The sequence below is a fragment of the Colossoma macropomum genome, unplaced genomic scaffold (genome assembly GCF_904425465.1).
Source record: "Colossoma macropomum unplaced genomic scaffold, Colossoma_macropomum, whole genome shotgun sequence".
Taxonomy (NCBI): Eukaryota; Metazoa; Chordata; class Actinopteri; order Characiformes; family Serrasalmidae; genus Colossoma; species Colossoma macropomum.
Window position 1 is genome coordinate 12,794,270 of NW_023494792.1, and position 19,166 is coordinate 12,813,435.

At 38.5% G+C, this 19,166-nt stretch overlaps 1 protein-coding gene across 2 annotated transcripts in view; it reads right to left on the reverse strand.

Annotated features, from left to right (window-relative positions):
• Positions 1-17,523, reverse strand: part of dapk2b (death-associated protein kinase 2b) — a 28,655-nt gene extending 11,132 nt beyond the window's left edge. For both annotated transcript variants that reach the window (XM_036576053.1, XM_036576054.1), the window contains exons 1-4: positions 17,401-17,523; positions 16,133-16,302; positions 4,749-4,970; positions 1,530-1,668 (exon numbers count right to left, since the gene is read on the reverse strand). In XM_036576053.1, the coding sequence (XP_036431946.1) occupies positions 1,530-1,668; positions 4,749-4,970; positions 16,133-16,209 (438 nt within the window). In that variant the 5' untranslated portion in view covers positions 16,210-16,302; positions 17,401-17,523. The remainder of the gene's footprint in view (positions 1-1,529; positions 1,669-4,748; positions 4,971-16,132; positions 16,303-17,400) is intronic.
• Positions 17,524-19,166: the final 1,643 nt, after the last annotated feature.

Below are 19,166 nucleotides of genomic sequence, written 5' to 3' on the forward strand. Positions count from 1 at the left end.
TTATCATTGCTTTCATTATTTACATTTTGCAAAGTTGTGTTGTAACTTGTTTTTGATACAAGTTTGAACAAATCCTTAATATAACTGCTGCTGCAAGTGTAACAGGGCAAAAGGCCATTACAGTGCAATAAAAAAGCACCTCATCTGAGATAACACTGGTACTACACATTGAAGCAGGCCTGCATTGGAAGGGGTATTCAGGTACAATGCTGCAGGTTATCAGGTTGGGTCCTTTCCTTTTCTGTATATAAATGGTGTCTATATATATATATATATATATATATATATATATTATATATATATATATATATATATATATATATATATATATATATATAGTCTTCTATATGTCAATGCTCCAGTTGTTTTCAGAACTTTCAAACCCAAATATTGAAGCTACAACTTATATGTTGACAATTATCTTTTAAAAATTCTGCTGAATTTAGTTTAGGATATATCTGTTTGAATTTTAACAACCTATTCATCAATGAAATCATAATAAATAAATAAACACATATTACAGTACAGACAATGACAAATATCTCACCAAAGTTCTTGATTGTTACCTTACTTGCCAGGTTCATATTAACACATTTTTGTGTACAACTACATTTTAAAACATCTCTTTGTTCAGTTATACTTTCCACCATTGCTTTCACATCTGTATACATCATTTAGTCCTTCTTTTTCATTCATTTAACCCTTCCTTTCCTTTTTTACTAGCAAGGAAGTCCCTGAACAGGAAGGTTATGCGCTAAGATTCATGAGAAATTTCCTCTCAGGACTTGTCACTGTATTGCATTATCACATGCTAAAACCTTGACCTAGCCATAAAGTTCTATTATCTTAAATGTAACCACCTTCTTTGTTCAGTAAGCAACGTTGCAGTCTTGTAAGACATATCCCAATAAGACTGGAACATGTCATACTACTTATATTAAATATCTTTTTCCATATTCATACAAAAATTTGGAACACGATCATATCACAGTTAACATTTCCTTTGGTATGTTTTAAACACAAACATCCATATTGTATGCTTTAAGAATAGATTTGTAAACACTGATTTATTTATTAATAACTGCTCATATGCTATGTCTATATGCTCCATTGAGGCCCTTCTATCTAATCTGGTCTTGTTCCCTCTCATTTGTTCTTTTGTCAGTTCTTTGGTTAATCCTGTTAATGTTAGTCTGCTGCTTATTGTTGAGGTGTTCTGGGTCCGTTGAGGTGTAACTCAGTCAGACTGGTGAACATGGAACATTTTTTATTACCAGTAACTACTTTTCAACATTTTCATGTATAATCAATCGATCATACAAACAATCAATAAATAAACTCATGTTGCACTAACATCCTGACAGGTCAATGTCTGCTGCTATGGTAATATGGAGGCTGTGCTCTCAAAAAAGAGGTAAGTGTACCCAAGTTAGAAGATGGTAGACTAGATAAAATATGACTTAGGTGCTAGAAAAACTAGATAATGTACTACAAGATCATACAAAACAGCACAGTAATAGAGCACATACCTTCAAATCAAAATGTGCAACGCTTTTGGAGTGCAGGTGCCGCACTCCATCAAGGATCTGTTTAAGAAACTCAGTGGCCTCTTCTTCACTGAGAGATTCCTTCTGGGCCAGGAAATCAAAGAGCTCTCCACCAGACACCCTGAAAATACACACAAAATAAACTACAACTATGTTCTCAACACTGTCACACACTCTCTGATGTGAACAGTTTCTGGCCTTTTTATACACTCTATGTCCAACAGTTTGTAGACACCTGCTCATCCAAAGTTTCTTCTGAAAAACAATATAATATAGATTCTGCCCTCCTGTTGCTGCAGTAACAGCCTCTATTTTTCAGGAAAGGCTTTACACACTGCTGTGAGGATTTTATTCATTTGCATTCAGATATAAGAGCATTAGTGAAGCCATGTACTGTTGGATGTTAGTTCTCTACTCCAACTCATCCCAAAAGTACTGAATGGAGCTCCATCACTCAGAGAATGCAGTTCCACTGCTCCACAGTCCAGTGCTGGGACTTTATACCCCCTAAGCACATGCTTCACATTCAGTATGGTGACTTTAGGCTTATGAGTGGCTGTTCCAGAGTGTCCCATTCTACTGGCAATGCTTTTTATGGAAATTATACAAGCTGTGTGTGCACAATTAAAGAACTGTATCAGCAATGGATGCTTCTTAAAGAAACCAAATTCATTTATTAGAAGGGGTGTCTGAATATGTGTGTACTTTTTCCACTGCACTGACATATGTTCTCTTAATAGGTGACATATAATTATGTAGAACATTCATGAGGTGTCAAAATGTACAAACCTATGCAATAAAAAGGAATAAAAGAAGAGGTAACAGTGTTAGGCAATTAGTATAATATAAAGTCATATGCTTTAGCGTATTCAAAGAGAAGTGAAAATGAGTCTCTATGAGAGAAAGGACAAATGTAAAAAAGGAAAGCAGGGTTAAGTAGATAAGTACTATCAGTATGAAATCACATTTTTGATCAACATGCAAATTTTCATACCAAGTCTGAGCAGGCAAGTCAGTAAAAATCAGTCACTTTCTATGGGAGGATTGTGCTTTTGTCATGTGCTTTTGGCTGTAAATTTTATCATTCTATTAAGTTAAATTTTATCATTCTATTAAGTTAAGTATGGTTAGAGACTGATAACTGGAGATCAGTGGATGAAAATCTTCAAAACAATAATAATAAGAAACTTGTTGTAAACAAATGTTGAGTTCACTTGCCAAAAGCCCACAGATAAAACAGTTGCCTAGCACAAGATTTCAAGGGCTAGGGGAATGTATAAGCTTATATGAAAAGCAGCATGCACTTGTGTTCTTTTGGTAAAACTATTTGTTTCTGGCAGTGATTTAGGTTATTGCAGAAGAGTACAAAAGGCAGTAAAAATCAATGTATTTATATGGGTTAATGAAAGGATGAAAGGTTGGATAGCAGGGTCAGTATGAAATACAGTTATATGAGTGCTATCAGTAGGAAATGTAGATATGCACTTTAGGTCACTTTAGTCTTTATACTATGTTTAATGGTTCTAGCATGAAAAATCAAGTAGTATCAAAATCAGTAGCTTTCAGGGGGAGCAAAGTGGGATAAATCTTTAGGCTAGTTGTTCCAAAACTACTATTCATTATTTATTATTTACTCTGATACATAATATGTAAGGTATATAGTAATGACAGTTAAGATCTGGATCCACACACAGGCTCTTGCAGTTTAAAGTTTTTAGAAAGGTTAGCAGAGTTGGATGGAGTGGTATCAGACTGAAATGCAGTCTTTAGATTCATCTTTAATTGAAAGTTTTTGTAAAAATTTTGAACTGGACATAAAAAGTGTCCATGTTCACGATGGCCATGATAAAAAGCACCAGCATGTGGAACTGTAGCTTTCTGTGCGTACTCTTTTCTATCATTGTATAAAAGAAACACTATGCTGCCTTTATTAATGGATACACTTCAATAGGTTCAGAATGAAAATGTGTACATATTCAGAACAGAATTCAGATTTCTGAGGGCTTATTACTGATTTGGTTAATTAGCTTTGCTATATCATATTTTTTACATGTTAAATAAATATAATGTTAAAAAAGGACATGAATAAGGGGCAGAAACAGCTGCTTTTCGTGTAGGCATTAAAGGGTTAAAGAAAAAGAAGTTGGTTTTGGAACGACAATTTACGCTGTACATTCACACCGAGGTTGCGCCTTGCAGGCTAGGCACGCATTCACTGACCAGACTTTCTCACCATCTATTTTTCACTCTCTGCAAACTCATATTAGATGAGAAACATGTACTTCCTCTACTACACCATGAAGCAGCTTTCAACCACAGAGCTTACTGGTACTTCAGAGTAAGCAACATCATACAAAGCTCAGATTATCTCTTTAAACTGCAAAAATACTGCACTTTCTCCCTCCTACTTCCGTTGTCTCTCACCCTCATTCATATGATGCAACTACAATACAGTATAATACAGAGGTACTATCAACTCACTTGAACAACACTGTGTCAGTTTGCTGCCTTGCTGGTGGCTCCATGGAAACGTTTTTGAACTTAAACATGTAAGCAGATGACTGCCTCTGACAGTTTGTGCCATTCACCAACAGCCCTGATTGAATTCAGCCAACAATTAGACCTAATTGAATGCCCATGCTTCCATGTGCACATTGGTGCATGAACAAACCCACACAAGGCCCCACAGTGATTCCAGAGAACTGACACACACAGCATGCAAAAACATACAGCAAACAGACACTGAGTCATGGGGAGTCCAAAAAAGATGCATGCAGGCATGCACAGATACACACACACACACACACACACATATACACACCCCAACTTCCAGCTCACTACCATCAGAAAGCAAGCGCAAGTGTCATTGATGTACAGCAAATACAATATTCATCAAATTAAACTTTCACCAAGCATTCAGTTGACTCTCTCTTGCATTTTGTACAGCCGGTATCACAACACCAAATATGCTTATTATAGCTTTACAGCTTGTAGTAGTGCTGTGCAGTATTAGTAAAATTCAATATCACAGTATTTTTCAAACTGCAGTTAAGAATTTTACCTATTAACTCTAAAACTCATGTTAAAATCATTATTGCTGTGTAGTATCAATACTGGTATATCAAGATGACATATCACCCCAAACTAGCTTGCAAAATGAAACTATTCCACAGAAAGGACTTCTGTATGAATGTCACTCACAGCTCCAGTATGAGCACCACGTCGGTACGGTTCTCATAGACATCGTGCAGTGAGATGATGTTGGGGTGCTGGAGCTGCTGAAGGATGTTCACCTCCCTCTCAATCTCCTCTCGCCGCACTCCTCTTCTGCTCGCTCTGCTCTGCCGTTTCTTTATGTACTTCGCTGCGTACTCTACACCTGTGCTCTTCTCTTTACATCGTTTCACAATGGCAAACTGCCCACTGAAAAACAAGAAAGCAAACACTGGTTAGTACTAACTATGGATAAACATACATATAATAAACTGGGAATGAAGTATGTGTGATGTAGAAAATAGAGCCAAAGTTGTTTATTTCCTCATGTGGCGACAGTAGAATCACAGACAGATTTACAGTGCTTTGGATAACAGCCCTCTGAGACTCACTAGACCATTTATCTGAGCTCACAATGTAGGAAGAATAACTTGTGTCACTTTTTTTAATGTTTTTATTCAAGTTTCATTTCCTTAACTAATAACACAAAGATTTGATACTTGGCCAATTATGAATAGCAAAAAATGATTTATCATACAAATAATATCATACAAATGGTAAACTGATTATATACAGTACTGTGCAAAAGACTTTGGCACCTAAACAAATTGTTTAAAATCATTTATCTGGGCAGTTAATGTGTAACATTAGAATAAATGCAGTACAAAGAAATAAGAACTTCTTGTTTTTAATAAAAGTAGCTCACATCTTTAGAGTTGTTTAGAAGAACAGACGTTTGGTTCTAGATTTCTCCTTGAAACCCCCAGTCATCACATAGATTTATTAAATTCCATCACCAGCACACCTTATTTAATTTATTGAGGGATTCATTAGATAAAGCAGGTATGCAAATATTACTGGCCTTCCTCAAAGAAAGGTTTGGAAATGGTTAAATGAGAACACTGACATACATGAAATCAATACTTTTTATATGAAATGTTATTCAGATTTATCATTCGTATTAGTGTTTTTCTGAGCAAAAAACTCTTACTGCCTGGATACACAGCTTTTCTATATCTAATTTTCTCAGGGGCCTAAGACTGCTGCACAGTAATGTATGTCATGTTTATTATAAGACAGCACTAGGACTGCAGCTATTCAGCCAATGTCACCACCAAAACTCGGAACAAAACACCTCCCACAGAGCGAGACTTTGAGAGGAAATCCTTCAGCTGGCCAGCATGACATGAGAGCTATGAAGTAGGAAGAACACAGAGAGAGAGAAGAGAAGTAGAGAAATGCCTTCCTCCTACTCACTCTACTACTGCGCCAGGCATTCGGTCTTGCTTCCTCCTGCATTCTTACAACACATCTTCATAGTATTCAACATATCTGTCTAGGGTAAAGAACTTCATAAATTCCTGTTGGTCAACACCATACTTTGCAGTTTCAACAGAAGCACATGAGACCTCAAGAACAGCATTCTTTCTGATACATGCTGTATCAAGTAATGAAGACAGGAGCTGAAGGAGTGAATCACAATGTATTCTTCAGAAAGCTTTTTTTTTCTTGGGGGTTCACACAGCATTTCTAAGGGGTACTTTTGTCTATGCTTCTCCTGACTGCAAAGAACAATAGCATCGTAAATGCTGATCAGCTGTGTTTTTTAATCATCTAGGGAATGTAGTTGTTTAATGTTGTCTGGCATAGATATCTACTCAGCAAGTGTAACCAAACTGTCACTGAAGACAATCTTTGCCATTTCAGCTTAGGTTGCCTGCAGCATGCTACATGAAAAGAAAATAAAAGCATTTAAAATGCATCTTTCCCACTGAAAACAATTAACCTGCACAAAGGCATACCATTTAAAAAGTGATCTTTTTTACTAATCTTGATTAATCATGCACTCACACAGGGATATGTTATGTGTATGTATGTACAATTAACAAACATTCTTCAGTGACAAAAAAAACTTTCAAAAAACAGGTGTTGCTAAGAAAAAGGAAATATTTCTTAAACTTTACACTAATAAGAACATTGGTGATGTCCTGAGCCCCACCTCCCCCCACCAAGCTGGTCCACCCTGATGCCACCCAGTGTGGGTTTTGTTATTAGGTACTGCTTAGTTACTGCAGTGATAGCCTCTCAATGCAATGACAGCTTATGTAACATTTATTTTATTTAGGACCTTATTTCATGGAGTGATGTAAGCAAACTTAAGCCAATGGAACAGTGACTACGATGCTAGGTTGACTATCTCAACAGGAGGGACAACAACAGTCACAACACCACCACGTAATCTACTACAGTGATTACAGTTAACAAGCTGCAACAAAATCTGATTTGCCTGATTAGCACATGCACTCCAAGGCAAATGACCACTTGGGCCAAATTTAAAAAAAATTGTGGCCAGGGTCACTGGGCAGTATACAACGTCTACATCTGACTCACAACAACGGAATACAGTATAACTGTAGATTGAGAGGACAACTGTACTAATACTCCATACCGCACATTGCCCTAACGTTACATATCTCTTCCAGTAAGTTTCTCTGATCATAGCTGGGCCATATCCATTTCAGTGATGCCAAAAAAGTGAACAAGGAGAACAAATATAGTAAAACATTTCTGTGTCTCAGAATAATTAAATCCTGCATATGATCCCATCCCTGCAGTTATGCGAGGCTGCATCACCACAGCACTCAGTGGGGAGTGTCTGAGTAGGAAGCTGTATCAGAGCTGACTAAGCAGGCCTGCATCTGATGCTCCAGCTCATTTCTACACTTGATATCCGCTCTCTAAATCAGTCTGGCCCATTAACACAGAGTACCACCAGCACTCAGTCCAGATGGTCAGCTCAGGAGAGAAGATAGCACGGAGGTGGAGAGTGATTAGGAGGGCACTGAGAGAGACAGAAAAAGGGATGATGTGTCCTGTCTGAAATGTGCTAGAGGGAGAGAGAGATTCTGTCTAGCACAGTCATCCTGAGGAATGTCAGAGACTGGACTGTGACGCACTTTAAAAATGTGAAATATTGGATGCTTCTGTGGATGCAGACATGCTTATGAAATAGCACCCACTGTTGCAGTAGATCCAAACAAGTTTGTGATTTGGGTTTAAAGGGTTTAAAGTGAGGAAATGACTATCACAAGAAAATTAGAGCTGGCCTAAAATGTGTTCACTGGATCAAACTCAATTACTTAGAAAAGCCATAGTTGCCTTTCTGATGAATCAGTAATTACCCACCAGTTTGAGTCAGAAAATCTCACAGAGTGAACGCTAACAACAAGCAAAAGCTAACCTAGCGAACATAAATATCAAGCTAGCTCATTTGTCTGCCTGTCATTTGTCTGTTCATTCTTCCATTTGTTTGTTCATTTGTCTGTCTCTCCATTCATTTATGATTAAGTGCATAAGAACTGTATGTTCTTTAAGATGTCACTGTATAAAAGCAAGATTAAACTTTTAGTGAGCCACGGACACATATGTTGTAGTGTTGTTTTTTTCCATTCTTATTGTGCTGGACGTTTATTGTAACATTCAGTTTTAGTATGACATAAAGACATTGAATAATTTACACTGTGTTACCTGGGACTTCCCAAATTACAGTATATTATTCCATTAAAGCTTTGGGATCTTTGAAAGGCTCTGCAATGTTAGTAACTGTTCTGTGTTTTTTTGGACCTTTTTTAAAACTCAAATTTCTTGATTGTCAAAAAAAAATCTGTACATCCACAATTACAGCCCTAATGAAAAGTAGTGTGCTCTCAGATTGAGCAATGTTTCACAGGTACAAGTTCTCCTTCAAGTTTCATTTTCACCACTTATTTTATTAGCATACCATTCCCATGTTTTAGAGTGCACGACAAACTGCGGCAAAGAGGATTAACAAAGGGAACAGATGATTAGAGGATGATTACAGTCAGTTATTTCCTGTGTTGGACACGGGGCCCCACTGAGAGGCCTTCCAAAGACTGCGATAGGCTGTGTGGCTCTGTTCTGTGTGCTATCTGGACAGCTGGGTTAATTTTAAACCATCCGTTGTCCCACTCCACTCTCACCTGCCAGCTCTGTTTTGAGTGGTGGAGTGGTGATGGGGAGAGAGTCTGGAGGCTCTGAGAGGGGTACTGTGCCCTGATAGGGTCATACACTCAGATACATTCCAGTCAGCTTACAGTTAGCCTGGCCTCCATTTCTGAGGATGTTTTAAGGTTGCCAATCACAAGGTCACATAAAAATGTAAATGGTGGACTGGTTGGTTCATGCCTAGAAGGCCTGGACAAAGTACAGACAGAAAGCTGTGTCAGCTTAAATGAAGAACATGAACACAGCTTTTAATGCCAGACAATGCGGACCTCTTTCCGTTTACTAAAATGTAAATGCTGGACTGGTGGGTGCATGCTTCAAGGCCTAGTCAACATACAGATAGAAAGCTGTTTCAGCTTAAATGAAGATCATAAGCATTGCTAGACAACACAGAACTTTTTCTATGTTTTTTTCTACTTGAAGTTAAAAAGCAAGGGAAGTAATTCTTACACGCTTTTGTCTGAAAGCTGTAACAATGTAAAACAATTTATTCTCTAACTTGATTACTAATTCACTGCAGTCAGGGTTATGAGTGAGTACACTACATTCATATCACCATGTGATGCCAGTTTTAGATCACAGCAACAAACATTCAGAGTGCTCCACCCAGGAGCTGTCCTTGCTATCCCTCTTTCTGTCCATACAGTCCAGAGAGAGCAGAGAAAAAAATATATGACACACATCCAAACACACACAACCACACACAGCACATCAAACCAAAACAGACTTGGCTGGAATGTGCAGCCTTACGGCTGGCCCACTCTCATAGAGTCTTGGGACAACACAAACCTGGGAGGGTCAGAATGAGTGAACATCTCAAATATTCTTTGCATCTATTATATCTACAGTGTTGCCCCAGAGAGCACTGAAATATTCTGCCAGCTGGACTGCTTTACAGCAATAACACATCTTTACAGCAACAACACAGGAACAAAGAACTCATGAATGGCCACGTATGAAGCAAACGGACTCTTTGTAACAAAAGAGGGGAAAATGGGTTCTCACACAGAATAAAAAGATCCTCACGAGAGTGCAGTGAAAAAACATAAGTCTTTTCAAGCTTTTCTAAGAAAGGTAACCAAGGCCAATGGTACTAGGCAGCCGATAGCATACCCTCAAATACCATAAACTCTTTTAATGTAAATCACACAATTCAAAACCACATCAAGAAACAAGACTCCTATGTTGCAACAAACTGACCTTGACTTTAACGCCTCCTCCCCTTCCTAAAGCAGTCTTTGTTGGAGGTAGAGCTAACATGTAGGCTAGAGAGGGAAAGAGACCTCCCATAGCGGGCGTTCCGGCCGACTTTGCTCTAAGCCTGCCTGCAGCTCTGACAGCTCTAGGTCTCATTGGACTTTCCACTCCCAACAGCTGCTGGTTATTAGCCATGCCGAGGCCCTGGCTAGCTGTGTGCTTGACTGAGCGGCGCCAGCACAATATTCAAATTCACAACGCAACAACAGCCTGAGGGAAAGCCATGACACTTAGTTTTATAATTATAAACTGCACACTGTAGGACCCGCTCACTGTACGGATGTGAGGAAATGCAAGAGAAACCACAAACACAAAAAAGAGAACACATAACATGCTACATAAAGGTGGCCCATGTGACAAAAATCTAACACCACAATACTTAAAGACGTACGATTTGCAATATTTAGTTTTTCTGAGGTTACACGTTCTCCTGGCATTCGCCAGTCCCAGACTCATCCATCAGATTGCCAGATAGAGAAACGTGATTCATCACTCCACATTATATGTTCCCACTGCTTCCGAGTCCAGTAGTGGCGTGCTTTACACTACTTCCCCAATGCTTGCCATTGTGCATTTCGATCTTAGGCTTGTGCATAGCTGCTCAGCCATGGGAACCTATGCCATGAAGCTCCTAACGCAGAAGTGAGTGATTCAACAGAGGATAGGCACTGTGCACTTCAGTACTCAGCAGTTTGTGTGGTTAACCGCTCCGTGGCTGAGCTCTTGTTCCTCCTAGATGCTTCCATTTCACGATAATAGCCCTTACAGTTCACAGGGGCAGTATGACCCATTCTAGTGCCAGTATTTGTCCATCGAGACTGCAAGGCTAAGTGATTAATTTTATCCACCTGTCAGCTATATATATATATATACCCAGAGAAACCTTCCTTAACTTAAGGATGCAACAATACTAAATTGTATCAAACTGTATTGTATCATATTATATTATTGTATCATGACTAGCTTCCAGGCTATTTTCAGATGCGTGAGTCTAACATAATACATATTAGCATGTGACAAGGGTGTTAGATCTAGACACAAAGCACATCTTTTGTTTCAAATATTGTACTTTTATAATGTTCAGCGCTCTAATAAAGTAAGAGTGGAAACATTAACGTATTAATACAAGGAACATTTTCAGCTGCTCCACAGATATAAAACAGTGATGTTTCAATCTGATAAAAATGTATCCGATTAAAACACCACTGTATCATATCTAATTAAATTATGATTTTTGCTGTATGATACACCCCTGATAAAACCATACATGGATAAAAACTAGTTGTCTGTCTTATACAGTTAAGAAAAAGTGGAGTTGTAACTGTAACTACAATTTTCAGACATTATCAATCAAGTTTATATATATTATAAGATATGATAGATGCAGACTAAAACATTATTTTACTTTGGTTGTCATCACTGCTGAGATTTTCCAGAAGGGGGAGGGGGGCAAACAACCCACACACATCATTATCCCTCCTACGCTCATGTACTTCACATTATCGAGTACAGAAATCAAACTTGACTCCCGCTCACCGCCTTCTGCAGCTGCTTAGTAATCCAACCATTATGTTCCCGTACTTCATTTCAGCTTGAACCCTGAGGTTTTTCTATAAAGAAATAACATTTATAGACACAGAGACTTGCCTTAGCCTAACACTTCAAAGCCTGCTGTTAGCAGTACAGTAGGGACAGTCCAAATGTGTGGGGGAAGAACTTGTGGAATGTTCTATGAGGACTGGACAGAGCCTGCTGCACAAATTTGCTATAAATAATCATATTGGTCCATCAAATCAACACAAAGAACAACAACTACTGCATAGTGATTTTCCAAAACTATCATGCAGTGTTTATGCAACTGTTTTTTGTTTTTTGTTTTTTTTTCTGTTAGCTGTAAATAGCAAGCATGGCATAAATACAGCTGGGTGAAAAATGAGGAGAAGTTCTCCTCCCTCCATAGGGATCAACAGCACCTGCCCCCCACTTCAACAAACACCTTCATGATCTTCCACAAACAAACATGATCCAGAATGTCAAGCCAGAAGCATACTTTGGACACCAAACATGTCTTATTGACTATACAAGTTAAGTGGTAAACTGTGTACATTTGATTTTTCGCAAAACCGCTTCTTTCAGACCACACACATATACAAACATAACGTCCCTTGTATGCTATAGTAAGAACCCTTAATCCTTCAAAAACCTTGAGCAAGAACATGTGGGACACTGATATGACAAAACTTCCTTTTAGCCAACCAGTAGCTGTGGGACTAGTATGCAAGATAGACAGCAGTTTCAAATACCGGAGGTTGAGAAGTACAACTAGGACTGATATCCTGACAGTGTAGCTCAAGGTACTTCAACAGTCCAGGCCTTGATACTGTTTTGAAGGTGTATACTCCTTTGAAAGGGAACTCATATCAATGATCTGTCTTTCGTATTTCATCTCACTTCCTCCTATTGCTTAACCACAAGTCTGTAAAAAAAGACGTTGAGTTGCATTTTTTTCTCGCAGTTCTATGTTTGTCGAAGTAGACAGTACTATGCAAAACTGTTCAGCAGCCACAAATTGTTTAAAAGTATTTGTACTGGCGGTAAGAGTGTTTCTGCACATTAATTATATTACACTATAAAACAGAACTCCTACTTAAAACTCAAATTAAACATCCACACAAATTTGATGGATTTCTAACATCTAGAGCAAATATCGCAAATGTCAGTGCAGCTAATGGGAGGCTGACAATTCTCAGCCTTATAATTGCTGATGGCTGTGTTATTGGTTTCAAGTACGCTTTACGAGAAGCCTCCTGGAACCGCAGAGAAACCAATGCTTTACTTGCTATGTGAGACATAAAAAGTTCACCACAGTCTGCTAAGAGACTGACAGCAACTAACTGACAGGATGACAAATATTCTGATGGTCAGCGGAGTGCTTTGTGGGCAGAGAAAAATGAAAGTGATATCTCAAAGGTGGTTTACCAATGGGGTGAGTTGTAGTGCAGCAGACAACAGAAATAATGTGCAGTTTCTCAGGTAGTCTCTGTACAAAGCCCTGTCTGCAGCCAACATCACCTCCAGGGAAGAGTTGTGTAAGGTCTCAGTCGCCCCCTGCAACGCTGGAGAGTGATTCATGACATGACGTAACAGGCAGCCCTCACCCACATGGAACACAATGAAAGAGTGGGACATGTAGGAGTGCCTGGGCATGGCTAACTATTACACCTGTCTAGTTTGCTTTATTTCTTTCCTTTTCTTTGATTCTTTGCTTTTCCATTTCTCCCTGCCCCCACATCTTCCTTAGCATCTGGCTGCTAGCTGTCACAGATCACAGACGGTTTAGTGATACTGTCAAACCACATACATGCTGTTTCCTCTTTCACTTAAGCGACAAGTGTTTGTGCACAACATTAATTTCCATCAGAAAGACACTTGACCTCGCACGACATAATGGGATTTTATAACACGTGTAACATTAAAACTCTGAACACTGTTCTCCATTCAAGTGTTATCTAAATGTTCAGTTTGGGCGAACAATACTGGCATAATTCAACAAAAACTGGAATATAATTACACCTATTGCCCTCACAATGTAAATGTGTGTGTAAAAAAATCCCTTGCCCTTTTTCATGGATGCTTATATGAAAACAGATTTGCTATTTATCTCCTAATGGCTAATTATGAGGTAGACATTGTGGTCAATAGAAATGCAGAGACTGTGGCCTAAGAGGCCACTTGCCATGGGGATTTTCTTGCGTTCGTTTTCCCTTTTAAAGTGGTCCCCCCTTTCTGGGCTAGTCCGCTGGGCTAGGCCGTGTCATGGATGCTGTTCCACTGGCTGAAGTTTAATATCTATAAAATAAGGTCTTAAATAAAAAAAGGTGTCAAATAAGTTGGCGCTGCACCAAGAGGCTATCACTCGAGTAGCTAAGCAGTATCTAATGAAACACCCTAGACTACATGTCAGGGAGGACTAGATTGGTGGGAGTGTGACCACGGTCACCACAAATGCAATATTCTTGTTAAAGTTTTTAATAAATATTTCCTTTTTAAAACAAAATTTTGACTAGGGCTGAAAGATTAATTGTTGTTATATTGAAATGGCAATTTGAAAGTCTGCAATATTGAAACTGCAAGAGCTGCAATTTTTATTATAGCTTATATCATCAACAAAGTTGTCTTAGCTTTAAGTGTGGAAATATAATTTAATACCAACCATGCTAACAGGCAGCCTGGCACAGTATCTTTAGTGTTCAAGCCTCAGGCCAGAAAAAAATGTATCAGCTGGTCTTTTTGGCCAAAAAACAGGCCCGTATATCAATTTATAGAAAATAATAATATTAATAAATAATAAATAAATTTAAAACAGTCAGAAAAATAGCAATGAGATATTTTGCCCAAATTGTTCAGCCTTACACCTAACTTGTCAAGCATGCTTGTTCATTAAAAACACAATTTATGTATGATAAACATGTTTCTACTATTGTGGCCTGAAAAATGTGGCACCAAAAAGGGCTCTTTTATTGTTACAAACTTGACCTCATAACCATAGAAAAACCCTTTTTGGTGCTATATAGAACGCTTTTCAAAAAGGTTACGTATAGAACTATATACAGCACATTCTCTATCAACCCGAAGAACTCTTTCACAATGCAAAGAACCTTTAACCAAGCAAACGGTTTTTAAATGTTCATGGTTCTATACAGAACTATTTTTGTAACTAAAGAACCCTTGAAAAATCATCATTTTTAAGTGGTATCTTTGTGCATCCTGTCTATGGTTGTACTTGTTATTGCTCAGTTGCGCTGTTGTGTAAGATCACTATTCTGTACAAGAACATGACACTTTGCAAACTTTTGTTTTGGGAAAAAAGGTTCTTGTTTGAGTCAAACCAGTCTCTGTTGTATATAATTGCAGCTGTGTAGAATCAAGACATTTTTAAAATATAAAAGACCTCAGAATTGAAAAATTCATAGAACCAGAAAATGTGTATTGTTACACCTCTAATAGTTAAAGATGTAGTCGAGCTGCTGAAGCATGCCCAAGATCAGCGCAACATTGCTTCTACATTAAAATCTAGAGCGCTGCTACAGTATATTTTGTTAACATCCCCTCTCTAAGCCAGGGTGTGTCACAGAAACTGCATGTAAATGAGGGAGAGAACATTGAATGGGGCACAAAGACGGTCAGGCAGATGGTGGGCCTTCTCATACTACATATTCAAAACAATAACAAACATCCACCTGCTAGCCACAGGCCATGTCTCCTTAGCTGACCTCTTCCATGGAAATAAGTTCATTGTGACAATGGAAGTCATTCCCATGTGCTGACCTGAGACTCTTTTGCTATTTTTTCTAAGTTACGATTCATATTTAGATAGGAGGAGCTACTCCTAGATCAGCACTTTAGTGCAGGTTCTACCCAAAGCTATTCAAAAGGCCAGAGGGATAGGCCGAGCACCTGGGTGTAAGGCTACACCTTTCCTGAAAGCTAACAAGCTATTGAACAGTATAACCCCACTTCCTTTCTGAATAGATTTACAACTTCCCTCTGCTGAAAAGATACTTCAAGTTACGTTTTAACACTTAATGTTCTTTTGGTTAGTGATGAGAATTCGGCTTGCCTGTCGGGCGGCTTTTTTCCTTTTCACAAGAGAGGGAAAAAAAGACATTCAGAATTACGACTGCCAAAAGAAGACAAAAAGAAAGGCAAATTTACTTCTGACTGTGTAATAAAAAAGAGATTTGACATCTCTTATTAATGTTGCTGTATCTCTCTTTGGAGATCCATTGACTAACTCACTCTATCCACTTGCATGTACACATGTAGGACAACATCCACTCCAAAAACAACCGATCAGTTTGTTGTTTTGCAGTAGAAACAAATCGAGATGGGGTCAAACTTTACATTACTCAAGCTATGATCGCAAATCCCACTGCAGCCCTTCCCTTCTCAAACATCATCAAACCATCTGTTAGCCAGCTCCTTTGAACACACTCTGGGGGATCGTCCATAAAGCATGCGCTGTGATGGATGATCTTAAGGACAGCACAAACTTGTGGTGTAATCCCACCATTTATCATATCACTCACCTTCCTAGCTCCTCTCCAATTTCATAAAAATCCTCCACTTTCTGTTGCTTGAACACAGCCATGCCCAGTGTCCTCATTGATGATGGTGTCTTGATAAAAGTTCAACACATAAGCGGGTCTACAGGTCCAGTGGGTATCCCCTTTGGGCAGCACAGATGAGTCCAGAGATGCTGTGAAAAGACAGGCATTTATATGTGTGTTTTCTGGAGCATTTCTGAAACACCAAATAGGGAAGTTATAAAAAAAAAAGGACATGTTCCTACATGCTGCTTGCATTCCAGCATATCACAGAGGGCGAATCTCAGGCATCATGTTACTTAACTATCTCTCCAATTTTTTTTTGTCAAATATATGAGCATTTAGGGGCATAAAAATACTTAGTTTGAAAGCAAATACAAACTCTTCACAAGGCTACATGGGTGCCTTTTATACCATTTCATGGTCTAAAGAAATATATACACAACACCGTCACTATAGGTCAACATTATTACTGATCATAAAGTAGTAGCACAGATTCATCCCAACATCAAAACAGCAAAACAGGAGTTAGACCAGTCTGGGGCTCCAAGCAGGATAAAGAAAATCCAGCAGGGCTGTCTATGTGGAGCTTTAAAAGGGGTGACACCCACTCAAGCACATGGTGGTGAAACTGACTTTGACCACAACAAAGTAATTTCAGTCTCATGAAAAAGACACAGTGAAAAATGAACACAGTCATACAGGCTATAAACGTCTGTTCTTAAAGGAAGGAAGTTCAGATAAACTTTCTTCCCCCAACATGGGCAAATACGAGGGTCCCTGACTTCCTCATGTACAGCAATTCAACATGCACACGAAAGCATAGGCTTCTTCATAATGTTGCCTATACTGGCCACTTAATTTAGAGCTATGGCTATGAATGTGAGGGGCCATGAATCCTCTTTATTCAGCCTTTTAGCATATGAAGTTATGAGTGAATGACCCTTGTATACAGTTTGTCAATCTCAACCAGCTGTACAGTCACCTGTATGCCTGTTTACCTTTCAGGCAGTCACCACAGATTTGATGAACTAATCTGACACAGAGTTTAATGAAGGCCGGACATAATGATACATCCAGTCACTACAGTTCATTTGCGTCATTAACTACAGAGTTGTTACCTCTGTTTTCTGTCTGAGGCATCCTTTAACTCGGAGTCGAAAACGATGTCCAGCCTACGTGTAACTTAGTTAGAAAACTTGAAGAACTTCTCATTTCTCTTAGGAATTCTGAAGTTAGAGGTGTCTTACCTGCTCTATGTCTGTGGTCACACTGTTTAATTGGAGTGCGTCGGTCGTACAGCTGAAGTAAGCCGCTGCCAGCGGCATTAGGACTGAGCTCGCGCCGCTCGCGCTACTCACTGAGTGCTGTTCACTCACTCCCTCAGGCACGCGCTCGTGTTGTGCCAGCTCGTGCGCCTCCTGCTGGCAAGCTCGCTCTGAGTAAGGCCGAGTTCCTCAGGTCAGGTGCCTGTTTGTTCCGGACACTTGAACACTCAAATACCATTACATTAATGTCCATATATGAAACTTTAAATGTAATTAAAATAAATAAATAAATATATATATATATATATATATATATATATATATATATGTACATATATACACCGATCAGGCATAACATTATGACCACCTCCTTATTTCTACGCTCATTGTCCATTTTATCAGCTCCACTTACTATATAGATGCACTTTGTAGTTCTACAATGTAGTCCATCTGTTTCTCTGCATACTTTGTTAGCCCCTTTTACCCTGGACCCCTCTCACAGAGCAAGTACTATTTGGCTGGTGGATCATTCTCAGCACTGCAGTTACACTGATGTTGTGCTGGTCTGAGTGGATCAGACACAGCAGCGCTCCTGGAGTTTTTAAAGCTGATAAAATGGACAATACATAATGTTTTATATATATATATATATATATATATATATATATATATATATATATATATATATATATATATATATATTTATATAGCTGTTTGTTTTTTTACTCAAACAACAAAAAAATGCGAAGTTAAAATAAATAAATACATTTAAATGGCTCCTGTTAGATGTTCATCCAAAGTACAACTACACTCACTTCAGACCAGTTATAATCAGTGTAAGTTCTGTGCCATTTTTCCTTGTTACATTAAATTGTTCAACATAAATGTGTTGAGTATATGTTTTATTTACAGTGATAAGCAGTGATTTTTCGTGTGAGGATGGACTTTGTATCTGTCTACACTCCAAATCCAGGCTGTCAATGTAAGTGTAGCCAATTTAGAGGCTAAGTTGGATTTTAGGCCGAACCACTGCTCAATTCTTTGCAGCTGTGAATTGATTCTCATTTTAAGGAAATATTTCGTTTCCTTTACCCTGCGAAATATATCGTCGCTTTTGTGACTTTTATTTATTTATTTTTACATAATGAAAACGTCAGCTGCTGTTTCCACTGTGTCAAAGTTGGTGATGAAGAAACCAATAGAAATAGTCAAAATTAATTAAAATAAAATCTCGTTACATTAATTTACAGTTGAAAGTCAAGAATGTAAAGTTGCTTTTTAACGCGATACGACGGGAAATACCCAGCATGATTAAACTGCGTCAAATGACTTTTGTACCCCTGGATATTGTCTCTGACGAATGCAGCAAGTGATGAGACTGACACCTGCAGGAGAAAATGGGGCACTGACGTGTCCTTACTTGGCAAAATCTCATAGAATGAGGTAGAGAAAAAGAAAGATAAAAACGCACAGAATGTGTTGTGAAACACTGAGAATGATCTCGATAACTGTCGAATTCTCCAACACTCTGACCTAATTCTATATAGTCAGCACGGACACAATAACCAAGAAAACCAGGAAGGAACTTGAGGTGAGCCTTTGAATTGTTTTCACTACGTTAGCTATTTCAAATTTCCTGCCAAACACTAGATGACTGGCTATGTGTATAAGAGTTCATCGACTTGGCCTCCGTTTCTGTAATGAGATGAACACATTGACCAGCACAAGTGAAACTACATACTGAAGAG